Here is an 18420-nt window from a genome sequence, read left to right as displayed (position 1 = left end):
ACACTGTATACACGTTTCCTGATCTGACTGATGGATGTTTTAACCGGATGTGTAATTTTTAAATGCCAGGTTAACGATGCCAGTGTCCACGTTTAGTCAACAATGTCGACTCCTAATGTTGGGGTTGAATTTCCTTGAACGACAGTTGCAAAATACCACAACATTTCAGTCAATGTACACGAAAAAAATGTTTCGCAGCGGGCCAAGTGGAAGGTGGACAGTGGGCGAGCCTTTGGTGTCCGTATATCCGTGTTTCCGTCCCTGGCATTCACACTGCCTTTGTCCGTGACGTTCACATTCCCGGAGTTGCTCCCTGTTATGTTTTTGCCAGCGGGCGGGCGGCCTCCACACTGCCACCAACGCGTTTCACTTGTACCTTTTTTAACATTTGTATTTGGGAAAAAAAGTGGGATAAATAAGACGGGTACTCTGCAGGGTGAGTTACGCTGCAGAGGACCAACACAATACAGTGCATATTAAATTATTGAGGAATTTTGTTTAGTTATAAAAAAAGGACAATTTTAAGGGATCATATCAGTGGTGTTCAGCGATAGGCATGATACTGTTTTGGAACCTTTGTGTGTGTGTGTGTGTTTTGTGTTTTTTGTGTGTGCGTGTGTTAACTTTGACGTGGACACCAGCTAGTTTATTGTGCAAGCCCTCTTCATCCTGTGAGCGGTAGCGCAAAAAGGATTACAAAGTAGGGGCTACAAAGGGTGTTTATGGGACCCCAGTGTTGTGTTACAGACTATTTCCAGTACAGTGTTTGTCGGTACATAGAATTTTGATTATGTGTGTGTGTGTGTGTGTGTGTGTGTAAAGAGGATATCCTGGAATCAGTTTCCGACATGAACAGCGGTGAGAGACTAGCAGTACTTTACAACATGTTTCACAGTGACAGTACACGCACACACACACATCACCACGGCCTCATCTGCAAATTTGGTAAGAAGCTTCTACACCATCCCCGACACCGGCCCCTACTACCACCTGAGATCCCCTGTCCGAGAATTGCTGTTCGACACCACAACCGCATCCAGCCCATACGTGCACGAACTGATCGCTATAAGAACAGCCCAGTCCCAACCATTGTAAAATTATCAATAACATGTAATAAATCAGTGTATTCACTCCCAGTAAACACTGCTCCCTACACTGTCACTATGTTGAAATGAACTGTATTTTGAGCTGATCCCCATCTAAGTTACTATATGTCTTATTTGTGTCACTTATGTCACTTGTATATTATTTGTAATTCGTAACCCATTCCCCAAATATGTAACTGTATATTTTCAGCCTTCTGGCTGCCAAGCTCTTTCAATAAACCGTTAATTATTATTATTATTATTATTACACGCACACACACACACACACACAAACACACTCACTCACACACACACACACTCCAACCTGCAGAGATATTTTACATGGGGAGTAATATTAGGACGCCCCGCAGCGCCCCACGACACAGGGAGTAGTGTCACGTGCGGTAACCTCCAGAATGGGGTCATAAAGGCGGCGCCAGAATAACAACACAAGTCTCTGCCAGGCGACTCACCTCCAGAATGGGGTCATAAAGGCGGCGCCAGAATAACAACACAAGTCTCTGCCAGGCGACTCACCAGCACACGACAACACACACACACGGCACACATGTGGCAAAAATTATCTCACCTACTTAGTATTAACTTATCAGGCCACTTAACATAACCCTGACCAACCTACTTAAATATCTACCTGCTTACGTCATCATGATGGTCAGGTTAGCTTTTGGTTGAGATGAAGTTGAGATACATAACACACACACACACACACACACACACACTCACACACTCACTCTCACTATGGTTATTCTGGCTCTAGGGATCTGTCTGTATGTTATAATAGTTGTAGTGTTGTAAATATATACTTCTAGGGGACAAATAACATGGTAGTAGGTGTGTGGTATTGGGTGAGAGCAGCTGTGAGGGAGAGTTGATGAGATACCCTGGTTGGTGGCCCAGCTGGTGAACTCCCAGGAGGGTACGTGTCTGTTGCTGGTCGCTCTCTTATACCCATGCCCACACCTCCACATCTAGAGTGTGTGTTGAGATGCGTCCATACCCAGAGAGTGTTGAGGTGTGTCCATACCCAGAGAGTGTTGAGGTGCGTCCATACCCAGAGAGAGTTGAGGTGAGTCCATGCCTAGAAAGTGTTGAGATGCGTCCATACCCAGAGAGTGTTGAGGTGTGTCCATACCCAGAGAGTGTTGAGGTGCGTCCATACCCAGAGAGTGTTGAGGTGCGTCCATACCCAGAGAGAGTTGAGGTGTGCCCATACCCAGAGAGTGTTGAGGTGCGTCCATGCCTAGAAGTGTTGAGATACGTCCATACCCAGAGAGAGTTGAGGTGTGCCCATACCCAGAGAGTGTTGAGGTGCGTCCATACCCAGAGAGTGTTGAGGTGTGTCCATGCCTAGAAAGTGTTGAGGTGCGTCCATGCCTACACCCATACCCAAAGTGTGCGTTGAGGTGCGTCCTTCCCGTCCCCCACTATCTCCACACCTCTAGTATACGAGTACTTCTAGCTTCCTCCTCTCCCAGAGTACTACACTACACTACACTAACAGATAAGGAAGTGGTTATCGGTCTGTACTGAGACTTTCAAGACTGTGGTGTACTTTGTCGCGGTCAGAGATGGCTACTCGCTTATTGTAACGTGATCTGGAGACAGTATTGATATGCTATAGACACCCTGGGACTTAGTTCCTTGAATACGATGACATTTTCATTTCAGCCATCAAGTCATCATGCTCAAGGTGTTTAGTCATCGTAACTCAAGGGGGTTAACTCGTTGTACTCTTGTTTTGTCATTGTACTCAAGGGGTTGTCATGTCATCGTACTCAGAGGGGTTAAATGCACTATTCAGATGAGCTATAGACTACACACACACACACACACACACACAGCAAATCGATAGACACTACATCATTGAGTAGTTGAGATACCGTGTGTATAGTCAACTTTTAAGCTTATTACCTGTAAATATGAGATTCATTATTTGAGTCTGATGAAGGTCTTGTAGAGAACTTGTAAGGTCTTGTGAAGAATCCTGACCTTGTAGAAATAACAGACTGGTGTGTAGAGAAAGATAAGGAGATGAAAAAAGATTAGAGGTGGGGACAAGTTTAGGAGGTAGAGGTAGTAGTTGTGTGTGGAGTGAGATGCACAGGGTAGGGGGTGGGGGGAGCCGCGTGAAATCGACACCAGGTAAATATTCAGAATCCCCAAATACGGTGGTGTTGGTTCTTGTCTTCTCGGAGGCCAAGGAGAGTCTCAAGATTTCCCCAGGATTTCCTATTTTAAACTCGTGTCTTTGGATGGAAAGTTGACCCAGAAGAGAATTTGATGCATGGGTGTTGGAAACTGGGCCCGAGCTTACTAAAGTTTCCACCAGTTAAATTTTCCTCGTAAGTGGAAATTTATGAACGAGTGATGCATTTTATCTTGTGTTTTATATATATACTTTCAATGTTTAACTTCAGATTAGTGGGTTCAGAGTTAGCATGATATTGTTTTAGCGGCTTTGTTTATGTGCAGGAAACGTTAATGGTGTGTTTGTGGGTCAGAACTCTGTTTTAGGCCAATTTTGGACCTCTTAAGGTGGTCACTAAAAAACTAGTGGTCACCCAACACGTTCAAGGTTGACATGACACTGATTTTTGGGCCCGTAAACACGGTATAAATGTCTCTTGTGCGCATACAAACACACACACACACACACACTAAAAAAGAAACCCAACCCTGAACCCCTGTACTTGTCCGTTTACTTAAAGAATCTCACTTAATCCAAACAGAATTGCCTCGTGTCAGTTCCAGCTCCTTACATTATAAGTTTCACCCCTAAACTGGTATTAGAGAATGCATCTGATAACTAAAGTCAAGCTGTGAGTTTCGACCCTTCTGACACACACACAACACACTCCACACCCAATAATTCAATAATCATTAATACTCCACACCATGGCCCATCCCACACCACACACCCACTCCACCCCACACCACACACCCACTCCACTCCACACACACTCCACCCACCCACACCACACCCACCCACCCACACCACACCCACAATTCAATTACCCACACCCACCACCTGCCACCACAATCTGCTCCACCCACACACACACTGAAAGATGAGAGATTAAATAAACACCCTCTCTAATCTTACACTTACAGGGGGGGAGGGGGGGATTAACTTACGAATTATTGAGGATCCAGGTATAAATTTCTCTTGAGTTATTGGACATAAATATTACAACTTACTGTACATGAGTGAAAGTGAAGAGATGTAAACAAGTGAAGAGTGAGTATATCTTTATTCATGTGTTTGGTCACTCTATTGTGAAGCAGGGAAGAGCATAACCCCTTGAGTTAGATAATTTTAACCGATTTAAGTTTAGTTCCCTGAGTACAGATCTATCGTACTCAAGGGATTAACAATGTCTTACTGGACTACTTCATTGTACTCAAGGGGTTAACAATGTCTTACTGGGCTACTTCATTGTACTCAAGGGGTTAACAATGTCTTACTGGGCTACTTCATTGTACTCAAGGGGTTAACAATGTCTTACTGGGCTACTTCATTGTACTCAAGGGGTTAACAATGTCTTACTGGGCTACTTCATTGTACTCAAGGGGTTAACAATGTCTTACTGGGCTACTTCATTGTACTCAAGAGGTTAACAATGTCTTACTGGGCTACTTCATTGTAGTCAAGGGGTTAACAATGTCTTACTGGGCTACTTCATTGTACTCAAGGGGTTAACAATGTCTTACTGGGCTACTTCATTGTACTCAAGGGGTTAACAATGTCTTACTGGGCTACGTCAATTGTACTCAAGGAACTTAGTCATCGTACTCTTGGGGTTGACGTTGAGAAAAAAAAACGCGAATTCTTTTAGCAATCAATAAGTACACGGGGGAAGAAGTCATTATTTAAGAAGGGATGATGATGATGTCATTTTTTCAAGGTAGAGCGAGAGGAAGTTGGATGGAGGTGTTGACGTCATCAGGTTTGTTTAGCGCGGTGCATTGTGGGTCGAGTGAGGATATACACATTTAAAGATGGCCGATAATTATAATTGATTGTGAGGAGAGTAAAGGTGTTTCTTTATGGTCTCAGTCGAAAATGTTTTATATTTCATTCACCCAACACACCACCACATTGCCACTCACCAACACTCCTCCACAATGGCACTCACCAACACTCCTCCACAATGGCACTCACCAACACTCCTCCACAGTGGCACTCACCAACACTCCTCTCCACAATGGCACTCACCAACACCTAACAATTCACAATGGCACCTTGCTACACTCCTCCACAATGGCACTCACCAACATTCCTCCACAATGGCACTCACCAACCCTCCACCACAATGGCACTCACCAACACTCCACCACAATGGCACTCACCAACCCTCCACCACAATGGCACTCACCAACACTCCTCCACAATGGCACTCACCAACATTCCACTATCATGACGACCTCTTCCTATCACGTGATCCTGTAATGCACTGCGTCTTGTGTTTGTTTACCTGCGTGACGTCATAGTGGAGTGGAGGCTATTGAAGGGAGGAGGAGGAGAGGTAGAAGACTTTTAAGAGGTGGATGGATGAGTCACAGAGAGAGAGAGAGAGAGAGAGAGAGAGGTCATGTGATTGTGTGTTTTATTTTTATTATTTATTATTATTATTATTATTATTATTATTACTACTACTACTGTTATTATTTTCATATGTTGTAGTTATTATATAAATTATAATTACGGTATTACGACTACTACTATTGTTATTATTGTTATTTGTATATTTTTTCATTGTTATTATTATTATTATTATTATTATTATTATAGGAAGATAGACAAGTAAGTTCAACTACTGTAGAGGACAAGAATTGGGGAGGAAGGTTGAAAATTAAATGGAGTGAGATGCGTCTCACGAAGTAACTTGGGTAAAGTGAAGAGTGACGAGGCTATTCAAGCAACTCTCTCTCTCTCTCTCTCTCTCTCTCTCTCTGCATGCATTTGTACAGTTAACTAATTCTCTCTTTCTTTCTTTCTCTTTACAGGTAAGAATGACACTGGGGCGGTTTGAAAGGCGGATTCCTGGAGGTTCGTAAGTTAAATTAAGTGATGACTACTACTACTACTACTCTTTCTCCGTCTCTAAACCACCCAGTCATGTCGCAAGCCAGTATACCACTAAGCCAGGAGACTATAAACAATGAGGTGGCTTATTGGGTGGTGGTGGTGGAGGTGAATCATTATCTACCGTGGGAATGGCTGGGGGGGTCCTTATGGGTGAGTGGTGGATGAACCGGTTGAGTTGGATGGGTTGAGAATAAGTAGTTGTGGTGTGTTGGTGATCGGGGAGAGACTGATTGGTGGTTGATGATGGTAGTGGTAGTTTTGGTGGTTGGTGGTGGTGGTGGTAGTTTTGGTGGTTGACGGTGGTGGTTCTTGAAGGGATACTATTGGCCAGTTGATGTGAGTGGTGGTAATGGTAGTAGTGATACCAAGTGGTGTGGACGGTGAGGTTGTCAAGTGTCATGGAAGCTGGGGAGGTTAGGAAGAGGGAGGGTCCTGGCTGGGGAGGTTAGGAAGAGGGAGGGCCCTGGCTGGGGAGGTTAGGAAGAGGGAGGGCCCTGGCTGGGGAGGTTAGGAAGAGGGAGGGTCCTGGCTGGGGAGGTTAGGGAAGAGGGAGGTCCTGGCTGGGGAGGTTAGGAAGGGGAACGTTGTGGCCGGGTTGGGATGGAGGGGAAGGACAGAGGGGTTCAGGGGCTGTACTGGGGAGGGAGAGAAGGACTGAGGGGCCTAGCTTGGAGGCTGGGAGGAGAGAAGGACGGAGGGGCCTAGCTGGGAGGCTGCTGGGAGGGGAGAGAGCGATTTGAGGGGCCTAGCTGGGAGGCTGGGGAGGAGAGAAGGATGGAGGCCCAGGCTGGTGACGCTGGGGAGGAGAGAAGGACGGAGGGGTCTAGGCTGGGGAGGGAGAGAAGGACGGAGGCCTAGCTGGGAGGGGCTGGGGAGGAGAGAAGGACGGAGGGGTCTACCTGTGACGCTGGGGAGGGAGAGAAGGACGGAGGGCCTAGCTGGGAGGTTGGGGGGAGGGGAGAGAGAAGGACCGAGGGGTCTAGCTGTGACGCTGGGGAGGAGAGAAGGACGGAGGGGCCTAGCTGTGAGGCTGGGGAGGAGAGAAGGACGGAGGGTCTAGCTGGGGAGGGAAAGAAGGCCAGAGGGCCAAGTTGGGGAGGCTGGGGAGGAGAGAAGGACGGAGGGGCTTCAGCGGGGAAGCTGGGGAGGGAGAGAAGGACGAAGGGGTCTAGCGGAGGGAGAGAAGGGCGGAGGCCTAGCTGGGAGGCTGGGGGAGGGAGAGAAGGACGGAGGGGCCTAGCTGGGAGGCTGGGGAGGGAGAGAAGGACGGAGGGCTCTAGTTGGTGAGGCTGGGGAGGGGAGAGAAGATGGAGGGGTCTAGCTGGGAGGCTGGGAGGAGAGAAGGACGGAGGCCCAGCTGGGAGGCTGGGGAGGAGAGAAGGACGGAGGGTCTACAGACGCTGGGGGAGGGAGAGAAGGACGGAGGGGCCTAGCTGGGAGGGAAAGAAGGACAGAGGGTCTAGGTTGGGAGGCTGGGGAGGGAGAGAAGGACGGAGGGGTCTAGCTGGGAGGGAAAGAAGGACAGAGGGGTTTAGCTGTGACGCTGGGGAGGGAGAGAAGGACGGAGGGGCCTAGCTGGGAGGCTGGGGAGGGAGAGAAGAACAGAGGGGCCTAGCTGGGAGGCTGGATGCCTTGGGTCTCCGAGGAGGGAGGGAGTAGCGCCGCAGCCTCGCCACAGTCTCAGCCATTATTGATTCATGCATCACGTCTCCGCTGCTGGATTTTGTGGTGTTATATGTCTTGGTGTCCATTGCTCCAATAATAATAATACATACATATGTTCACTCCCTCGTCCTCCCTTCTCCCTCCTTCATCCCTCATCGTCCCCCCTCCACCCCTCATCCTCCTTCCCTCCTTTTTCAGCAGCCTCTTGCAACCATTTTCATTGTTGCTGCTTAAGAACTGAACAGGAAGTAACTAGTTTGCCCTCTTGTAAATTTTCATAACTTTGTATTAGAAATTGGGCCTAAATTGTGTTACCATTTAGGCAATTATTGAAATTTTTACCTTAAAGAAAATACGATACCAAATAGTCAATTATTATTGTTATTATGAAAATACCTCTATTATTATTATTATTATTATTATTATTATTATTATTATTATTATTATTGCTGCATAGTTTCAAACAACAACATCACCTCAGACAGTTATCTACTTTACAATAAATATAGAATTAAGACAGTTTTGTACCCTTACTCCAGCTCAAAGTGAACAACTCCCTCAAGACACCTTCATAAATAACACCAACACTCTCGCCGCAGTGGATGATCTTGGTGACTCTTGAAGGTCTCTTATGGTAAAAATTGTGATGTAAATTGTCTTAAGCTTGTGGGTACTTTTGGGGTAGAAATCTTATCTTAAGCTGTGGGTTGATAGAAATTGTCTTAAGCTGTGAGTTGATAAAAATTGTCTTAAGCTTGTGGGTACTTTTTGGGGTATGAATCTTATCTTAAACTTGTGGGTACTTTTGGGGTAGAAATCTTATCTTAAGCTGTGGGTTGATATAAATTGTTTTCAGCTGTGGGGACTTTTCATGGGATTTTGTTGGGGTATGTTGTTTATTTAAGAGTTTTTTGGGAGTAAGAGCTTCGTGTGACCGTGAGCCGAGATCATTTAAAGTTTGTGAAGGTGAGCTGAGAGCTTTAAAATTGTCATGGTGAGCTGAGAGGAGATTAAAGATTGTGTGACGTAGAACTGAGAGCTTAAAGATTGTGTGGCATAGAACTGAGAGCTTATAGTTTTTGTGGCAACGAGTTAAGAGCCTTTAATTTAGTGTGGCAACGAGTTAGGAGCTTTTAACTTAGTGTGGCAACGAGTTAGGAGCTTTTAACTTAGTGTGGCAACGAGTTAGGAGCTTTTAACTTAGTGTGGCAACTAGTTAAGAGCTTTTAACCTGGTGTGGCAACGAGTTAAGAGCTTTTAACTCAGTGTGGCGGTGAGCTGAGAACGGTGGAGAACTCTGTTACTCATGACCTGCAGTAATATTTGACTAAGTGAACTTTTACTTATCCATCATGAGCTGTCAGGGAACCTCGCTCGCTGGTGTGTGTGTGTGTGTGTGTGTGTGTGACCCCATTTCGTTTATTCCACTAATGTATATCATTTTATCAATTATTATTACTGTATTCATAAACTTTTATTTTATTATTATTATTATTTTTATTATTATTATTGTCATTATTATTGTTATTACTATTATTGTTGATGATATATGGAATAGTAATTTATGATTATTATTATTTTTATTATTATTATTATTATTATTATTTTGGAGCTTATTTTCATGGTATGGTTTTGTATACTTCAGCTACAGTCTCGCCCAGACACTGCGAGTTGTAATTGACGAGTTTGTGTCCATAAAGGTCAAGTCTTTTATGTACAGTAGTGTATTATTGTGTTGTATGAGTGATGACGTTCAGGGTGGTGATATATATACTCTCTCTCTCTCTCGTTAGGTCAGGTAAAAGTGTAGCATAAATCCCTTAATATATAAATTTCACCCATTTATTCCCGTCAAAGGGTTTAGGGGTAGAGCAAGTGTCCCTCCCACTCCTGCAGAAGCTTAGGGTGTTGCTGTGCCGCCGTGTTCCTCCGTCACGAACCGCAGAAGATTCCCCTCGTTCAATTTTGTACCCAGACTTGAGGTATGGACGAACGCATCTAAATGACTCGTTCAACCAAGACGACAGGGGAATTTTTAGGGTACAAACATGGTGTTGAGGGAATTTTAGGGTAACAAAGATGGCTGCCGAGATGGAGTGGGAATTTTAGGGTAACAAAGATGGCTGCAGAGATGGAGTGGGAATTTTAGGGTAACATTGATGGCTGCCGAGATGGAGTGAGAATTTTAGGGTAACAAAGATGGCTGCCGAGATGGAGTGGGAATTTTAGGGTAACAAAGATGGCTGCCGAGATGGAGTGGGAATTTTAGGGTAACAAAGATGGCTGCCGAGATGGAGTGGGAATTTTAGGGTAACAAAGATGGCTGCCGAGATGGAGTGAGAATTTTAGGGTAACAAAGATGGCTGCCGAGATCGAGTGGGAATTTTAGGGTAACAAAGATGGCTGCCGAGATGGAGTGGGAATTTTAGGGTAACAAAGATGGTAGTCGGGACAGCGTTGGAATTGAATGGCAGTGCTTTAAAGAACGGTAAACACACGCACGCACTGTATGATGTCTTGAGTGTACAGTAGGTGTGTGTTGTTGGGGGAATATATGAGGTTCAGGGAAGATTATTGACAATGGGTGTAAAGGGGGAAATTTCCTTCATGTAGGATAGAACATACATACATACATACATACATACATACATACTGTACATACATACATATCTACTGTACTGTACTCTCTCTCTCTCTCTCTCTCTCTCTCAATTTGTAGGCCAAGACCACATTCTGTGTAGATGTTTGTTTGGTCTTGCCCTCTGTTGGTGTTTGCCCCCTTGTCTGCCCCCTCATCTAAGTTGTTGCTGCTTGCTCCCTCATCTGTTGCTGCTTGCCCCTTGTCTTGCCCCCTCTCCTGTTGCTTCTTGCCCCTCTCCTGCTGCTGCTTGCCCCCTTGTCTTGCCCCTCTCCTGCTGCTTCTTGCCCCTCTCCTGCTGCTTCTTGCCCCTCATCTGTTGCTGCTTGCCCCTTCTCTTATGTTCCACCCGTTATATTCATCCCTTTTTCTTTAAGGATGGGTTCATTGATCAAGACCCACCCGAAGGTAAAGAGAGTAAAGACGATAGATAGATAGATAGATGGATAGATAGATAGATAGGTAGATAGATAGGTAGGTAGATAGATAGATAGATAGATAAATAGATAGATAGACAGACAGATGTGAAGGTATTAAATTAGATACATACATACATACCTGTACATCCATTCATACATACATACATTCGTACATACATACATACATACATACATACATACATACATACATACATAAAGGTATTAAATTAGATAGGTAGATAGATGCAGGTGCTGGATTAGGTAGATGAAGTTTTCCTACAATGTGTGTTAAGTGTGTCGTCAGGCTTTTGTTTATTTTCCGTACGTGAGAATACAAAAGCGTGTCATTGTTGTTGTTATAAAAAGGCACAAGCAAGGGTATAACAAGACAGACTGGTCAAGCTGGTGTTGGTGGCAGCGTAGACACAAGACTGGTGGAGTTACGTCAGCTTTAGGAGACGCTAGGTGTGTGTGTGTGTGTGTGTGTGTGTGTGTGTGTGTGTGTGTGTGTGTGTTGGACTGCTGAATGACTCTCGCTGCTGGCCAAGGCACGTGTCTCTCTCTCTCTCTCTCTCTCTCTCTCTCTGCCTTCGCTCTCTGCTCTCTCTCTCTCTCTCTCTCTCTCTCTCTCTCTCTCTCTCTCTCCTCTTGCTCTCCTTCTTCCTCCTCCTCCATCTTCCTTCCTCCTTCCTCCTTTTCCTCCCTTCTCTCTATTTGTACGCACCGTTTCGAATGTCAGAAAGGCATATAGTGTCGTGTTTATCCATCTGTACAGTCAGGTAAAAAACTATCTTTACATGGGGGGGTGAGGGGGGGGGGTGATCGATGAAATTCACAATGAACACTGTGACTCCTGTTGTCTCGGTGGGGTTGTCAAAATCCTTCGTCCGTTGTGTCATATTTTATCAACACAACTTTGTAAAGATATTTTTTGAGTGACTGATTATATTAAAGGTTATTACCATATTATTTATATCGTTATTTTAAGTTATATTTTAATTAACTGTACGTTTTTTATATTATCTCAAGACAATTTGGTTAGGTTAGGTTAGGCTTTATTTGCATAAGGGGATTTGTTGACCAGTCTGCTGATTGACGCGGATGTATTACTCAATTGCCAGTCACGTATTTATGATTCAGAGAGCGTTTAGTTAATTGGTGAAGGTTTATCCTAGTGTGGAAGGCAGTGAAATATTCTGTCTTTTACACTGTTGAAGGTCAGTCTGTTGGTGTTAAACGAGACGTGGAACATTTGGTTGGGTGAATTGTAGGTGTTGAGCTGAAAACGTTTGGTCGTCCACCTGGGCAAGTGACTCTTCCTCGTCGTGTAGTCGTCCACCTGAGCAAGTGACTCTTCCTCGTGTAGTCGTCCACCTGGGCAAGTGACTCTTCCTCGTGTAGTCGTCCACCTGGGCAAGTGATTCTTCCTCCTGTAGTCGTCCACCTGGGCAAGTGATTCTTCCTCCTGTAGTCGTCCACCTGGGCAAGTGATTCTTCCTCCTGTAGTCGTCCACCTGGGCAAGTGACTTCCTCATGTAGTCGTCCACCTGGGCAAGTGACTCTTCCTCGTGTAGTCGTCCACCTGGGCAAGTGATTCTTCCTCCTGTAGTCGTCCACCTGGGCAAGTGACTCTTCCTTGTGTGGTCGTCCAACAAAATACGTTTTAAAATTTTATTAGTGTCATTTCATGTTGGTATTATTACAGCTGTGTTTTCTGGTACCTTACCACTCTGCTCTGGTGTCCCACTGCTGTTGCCTCCGCTTCAGCTGCATATATTCCCACTACTACTGTTGCTGCCGCTGCTGTGACAAGAGCACCAACTATAGCAACATACCATTAAACAACCACAGTCTCATTTAGACCAAACGACCTCCAACTCCTGTTACGTATATATGTCACGGTGGAGTGGAGTGAGGCAGGTTGTGGCACAGGTTTGGTTAGGTTTTGGCACGGGTTTGGTTAGGTTGTGGCACAGGTTTGGTTAGGTTTTGGCACGGGTTTGGTTAGGTTTTGGCACGGGTTTGGTTAGGTTTTGGCACAGGTTTGGTTAGGTTTTGGCACAGGTTTGGTTAGGTTTTGGCACGGGTTTGGTTGTTGTACCGGTTAGGTTAGATTGTGGCACAGGTTAGGTTAGATGGTGGCACAGGTTAGGTTAGATGGTGGCACAGGTTAGGTTAGGTTGTAGCACAGGTTAGGTTAGGTTGTGGCACAGGTTAGGTTAGATTGTGGCACAGGTTAACTATTATTGTTCCGGAAGTTGGAGAGGAGTAAAGAAACCTGAACCCCTCGAAACGGAACTCCTGGGGTTCGTAAGTTCTACGTCCGGAATTCGGTTGTGGCGTTCGTTCACCCATGTTCCGGAAGTGGAGGCGGAGTGTTGGTGAATAGCGAGTGTCGTGACGGACAGTGGCGCCGCGACCCGTGATGTTTGTTAATATTTGATGCTCCTCCTGTGTTGATGTGTGTCCGCCTGCCTTACTGTATGTTTGACGGTGGGGGAGTGGAGGTAGAAGGGTGAGAGAAAAGGTTTGGGGGAGAGGGAGGGAGAAACTGCTTAAGGAATAGAGAGGGAGGGAGAAACTGTTTAAAGAGTAGAGAGGGAGGGAGAAACGGCTTAAGGAATAGAGAGGGAGGGAGAAACTGCTTAAGGAATAGAGAGGGAGGGGGAAACTGCTTAAGGAATTGAGAGGGAGGGAGAAACGGCTTAAGGAATAGAGAGTAGGGGAAATCAAGTATGAATAGAGAGGAGGAGAAACGAAGTAAGGAATAGAGAGGGAGGGGGAAACTGCTTAAGGAATAGAGAGGAGGGAGAAACTGCTTAAGGAATAGAGAGGGGAGGGAGAAACTGTTTAAGGAGAGAGGGGAGGGAGAACGGCTTTAGGAATAGAGAGGAGGGAGAAACTGTTAAGGAGTAGAGAGGGAGAGAAACGATGGCGAATAGAGAGGGAGGGGAGAAACTGCTTAAGGAATAGAGAGGGGAGGGGGAAACTGCTAAGAATAGGAGAGGAGGAGAAACGGCTTAAGGAATAGAGAGGAGGGGGGGAAACTGCTTAAGGAATAGAGAGGGAGGAGAAACTGCCAAGGAATGAGAGGAGGGAGAGAAACGGCTTAAGGAATAGAGAGGAGGGGAGAAACTGCTGAAGGAAACAGAGAGGGAGGGAAACTGCTTAAGGAATAGGAGAGGGAGAGGGAGAAACGCTTAACGAATATAGAGGGAGGGAGAAACTGTTTAAGGAGTAGAGAGGAGGGAGAAACGGCTGGAAGGAATAGAGAGGAGGGAGAGTAAAACTGGCTATGAATAGAGAGGGGAGGGGGAACTGCTGGAAGGAATAGAGAGGAGGTAAGAAACTGCTTAAGGAATAGAGAGAGGGAGGGGGAAACTGCTTAAGGAATAGAGAGGAGGGAGAAACGGCTAAGGAATAGAGAGGGGGGGAAACTACATGAATAGAGAGGAGGAGAAACTGCTTAAGGAATAGAGAGGGAGGAGAAACTGTTTAAGGAGTAGAGGAGGAGAAACGGCTTAAGGAATAGAGAGGGAGGGAGAAACTGCTTAAGGAATAGAGAGGAGGGGGAAACTGCTTAAGGAATAGAGAGAGGAGGGAGAAACGGCTTAACGAATATATAGAGGGAGGGGAGAAACGCTTAAGGAATAGAGAGGGAGGGGGAAACTGCTTAAGGAATAGAGAGGGAGGGAGAAACTGCTTAAGGAATAGAGAGGGAGGGAAACTAAGCTTAAGGAGTAGAGAGGGAGGGAGAAACGGCTGAAGGAATGGTAGAGAGAGGGAGGGAGAAACTGCTTACGAATAGAGAGGGAGGGGGAAACTGCTTAAGGAATAGAGAGGGAGGGAGAAACTGCTTAAGGAATAGAGAGGGAGGGAAAACCGACTTAAGGGAAGGAAGATGGGAGGTGGGGAGAAACAGATAGGTGTAAGGAGGAGGAAGAGAGAAGGTAGGAGGGAAAGACGATTAGATGTAGGAAGGGGGGCGGAAAACTGTCCGAGGGAGGGAGGGAAAGGAGTAGACACGCAGGTTCGGCAAGACACCACCAGCCAAGACTCCCCCCCCCCTTACTGTAGGACACCACCAAGTAAGGCTCCTCCCATCTGGTAATCCTTTAAAACCCACTGAGTAATGCCTCACCAGCTAGGCTCACCCACCGCTCGTTAAGTACAGCTGCCTTCGTCTTATCACACTCAGCCACTCTACTCCACACACTAAACTGGACTGTACATTTAGCTGCCAGAGATTTCAGACTCAGAGAAAGCTTATTTAGAATCCGTAGAAACTTTATTTAGAATCAGGAGAAACTTTATTTAGAATCCGTAGAAACTTTATTTAGAATCCGTAGAAACTTTATTTCGAATCAGGAGAAACTTTATTTAGAATCAGGAGAAACTTTATTTAGAATCAATAGAAACTTTATTTAAAATCACAGGAGAAAAAAAAATATTTAGACACGATAAACAATGACTCGCGTTCTATAAATTCCACCCCTCAAAAAGGGTCACGAAATTGGCTCTAAAAATGCCAGTCAAAATGCACAATTGGGTAACAGATAAAGGCGTACAAGAGTGTGTAGGGAAAGTGGGATGTTTGTGGTGAGGCGATAAGGGTAGGGAGGTTAACGGGTAGTTGTAAGGGGTAGGAGGGCCAGGTGTAAGAGAGTGAGTGGCAGACTGAATGTGCGAGTGTGTGGCAGATTGAATGTGTGAGTGTGTGGCAGATTGAATGTGCGAGTGTGTGGCAGATTGAATGTGTGAGTGTGTGGCAGATTGAGTGTGCGAGTGTGTGGCAGATTGAATGTGTGAGTGTGTGGCAGATTGAATGTGTGAGTGTGTGACAGATTGAATGTGTGAGTGTGTGACAGATTGAATGTGTGAGTGTGTGGCAGATTGAATGTGTGAGTGTGTGACAGACTGAGTGTGTGACAGACTGAGTGTGTGACAGACTGAATGTGTGACAGACTGAGTGTGTGACAGACTGAGTGTGTGACAGGTATGGATGAATGGAATTGTATCTCTGGTGTCTGGAGATTCATTATATGGGCAATTCGGTGTTTGCTACTACTACTATTAATTAATGCTACTCGTGCTTCCGCTACTATTACTACTACTACGATTACTATTGTTGCTACTACTAATATCACTTTTATTGCTGCTCCTCTTACTACTACTAGTCTTGATAATGATGATGGCAATTATGACAATGACGATTTAACTCCCCCCCAACATTAGGAATTTATAATGTAGTTGAAGGAGAAGCAGTTTGCATAATTACTACGCTAATTCCATTTTTTTAAAGGCGTGCGAATATTCTTCCTTCTCATAGCTGTGTGCCAGCCCTTCCCTCCCTCTTCCTTCCATCCTCTTCCTTTTGCTTCCCTCCTCTTCCTTCCATCCTCTTCCTCTTCTTTCTCTTCCCTTCTTTTTTTTCCTTTCGCTTCTTTCTCTCTCCATACCTTCCTTTCTCTTCTGCTCCTCTTCTCTTCATCTCCCTTTCCTCCACTTCTCCCTCTTTCCCCTTCTCCCCCCTTCTTCTCCCCTTCCATTTTCCTCCCCTACTCCGCAGCATCTCTCACCTTTATTCTTCCTTATCAAAAACATCCCCTCTCCCTCCCTCTCTCCCTCTCTCCCTCTCTCCGTCTCTCCCTCTCTTCCTCTCCCTCCCTCCCTCCTCTCTCTCTCCCGTCGCCTCTCCCCCTGTCCTTGTGTCTCTCACCTTTATTCTTCCTTATCAAACACTTCCTCCTCCTACCTTACATCGTCTAATTACTTAATGACACAAAGGTCACCAATTATTCGATCATTAGCAGTTGGTTAGACTTGGTTAGGTTTGGTTGGATTAGGTCAGGTTTGGTTAGATTTGTTTTGATTAGGTTAGATTAGGTTTGGTTAGGTTAGGTTAGGTTTGGTTAGGTTAGGTAGTCCAAGGGTATTCTCTACAAGTAATGACCATACGGAATGTACACCAGACGAACGTTCGCCAGCCTTCTGCCAGCAATGTTGAGCTCTAATGGTAGGAGGTTATACGTGATGGATGCAGGTCACTCCTTAAAGACTTCAGCTTAACCTAATTATCTATTGGAGGTCGTTTATAATTAGGATCATTTGGACTGAGACCCATTAAGACTTGAGGCCAGTCCTAATGAGTTTAGGTTAGGTTTGGGTCTATCATGATTGGGGCCCACTTGGGATGATTGGGGCCCACTTGGAAAGATTGGGGCCCAGTTGACCATTGTTATATGTGGTGATTGAGATTAGGCTTGGCCGCTTGGGTCTGCCATGATTGGGGCCCACTTGGGATGATTGGGGCCCACTTGGAAAGATTGGGGCCCACTTGGAAAGATTGGGGCCCAGTTGACCATTGTTATATGTGGTGGCGGTAGAGGCGAGGATGTTGTCTGGTAGCTGCAGTCTTGTTGAGTAGTACACTGTGTGGGTTGTGTTGATTCATTATCTTTATAGTCTTTCCCTCTCTGTTCCCCTCTGCTGAAGCCGGAAGGAAACTTAGCGTGTCCGACCTCCACTTGTCCGTCTGTCCGCCCGCTTGTCCGTCTGTCCGCCCGCTTGTCCGTCCGTCCGTCCGTCTGTCCGCCCGCTTGTCCGTCCGTCCGTCTGTCCGCCCGCTTATCCATCCGTCCGTCTGCCCGCTTTTCCGTTTGTATGTTTGTCCGACTATAACCAGCATCAATGTATTAACTACCTTATTTGGGTATTTAATATATATATATCTGATTTAAGCGTTAAGTATAGCATAGCAATTCGAGACAATAAGAGGAGTTTTGTAAGGTTATAAACATCAATATGGCGGATAATTTTTTTTTAAGGCGTCTCGTCATCAAATTCCACGACTCATGAGAAAATAATAATAATAATATTTTAGCTTTATTGTTCACCTTCAAGTCACAGCTATAATACAGAGTTGCTGTAATTAAGTACAAACATACACACAGGCTGCCGTTATTCACTGTCATTTGTTCACTCTTACTGCGCAGTGTAATGAATAACAGGTGTGTAGTGTACAGGTGTGTGGTGTTCAGGTGTATGGTGTGTACAGGTGTGTAGTGTACAGGTGTGTGGTGTTGAGATGTGGTGTTCCTTGCCACAACCGGGACCAATTATCTGTCTGGTTCACCTCTGTCACTTCCCACTGTGATAATATTGTACTGATTATGTGGATAATAAATTTTAAGGTCTAATTATAATTTATAATGATAACAATAGTACATGCAGTAATAGTGATGATGATGATGATGATGATGATGATGATGATTTATAATGATGATTAATAAGGTTACAGATGCAATGTATACAGTGTGTGGTAATGCTCTAATATATGAGGTTGATATAGGGAAGCCTCCTTTAATATTCATAGCCACGTTGAACACACCCAGCCCGGCGTGGTGAAAGGTGATACTCGGGTGCCTCGTGATGGTGTAAGGTACAGGAGATAGTTTGTGGTCTATCATAGTACATTTTTTTTTTTTGGGGGGGGGGCACTCC

General features: G+C 45.3%; 1 protein-coding gene across 1 annotated transcript in view; it reads left to right on the top strand.

Annotated features, from left to right (window-relative positions):
* Window positions 1–2091: 2091 nt before the first annotated feature.
* LOC121856188 (SRSF protein kinase 3-like) overlaps window positions 2092–18420 on the top strand; it is a 137345-nt gene continuing 121016 nt past the window's right edge. Inside the window, exon 1 of the mRNA XM_042351532.1 lies at window positions 2092–2414. Coding sequence (XP_042207466.1) covers window positions 2092–2414 — 323 coding nt within the window. The remainder of the gene's footprint in view (window positions 2415–18420) is intronic.

Source organism: Homarus americanus, unplaced genomic scaffold (genome assembly GCF_018991925.1).
Source record: "Homarus americanus isolate GMGI-L3 unplaced genomic scaffold, GMGI_Hamer_2.0 scaffold48016, whole genome shotgun sequence".
Lineage (NCBI taxonomy): Eukaryota > Metazoa > Arthropoda > Malacostraca > Decapoda > Nephropidae > Homarus > Homarus americanus.
Note: the sequence above shows the minus strand (reverse complement) of the source record. Positions and strands in the feature narration are given on the sequence as shown.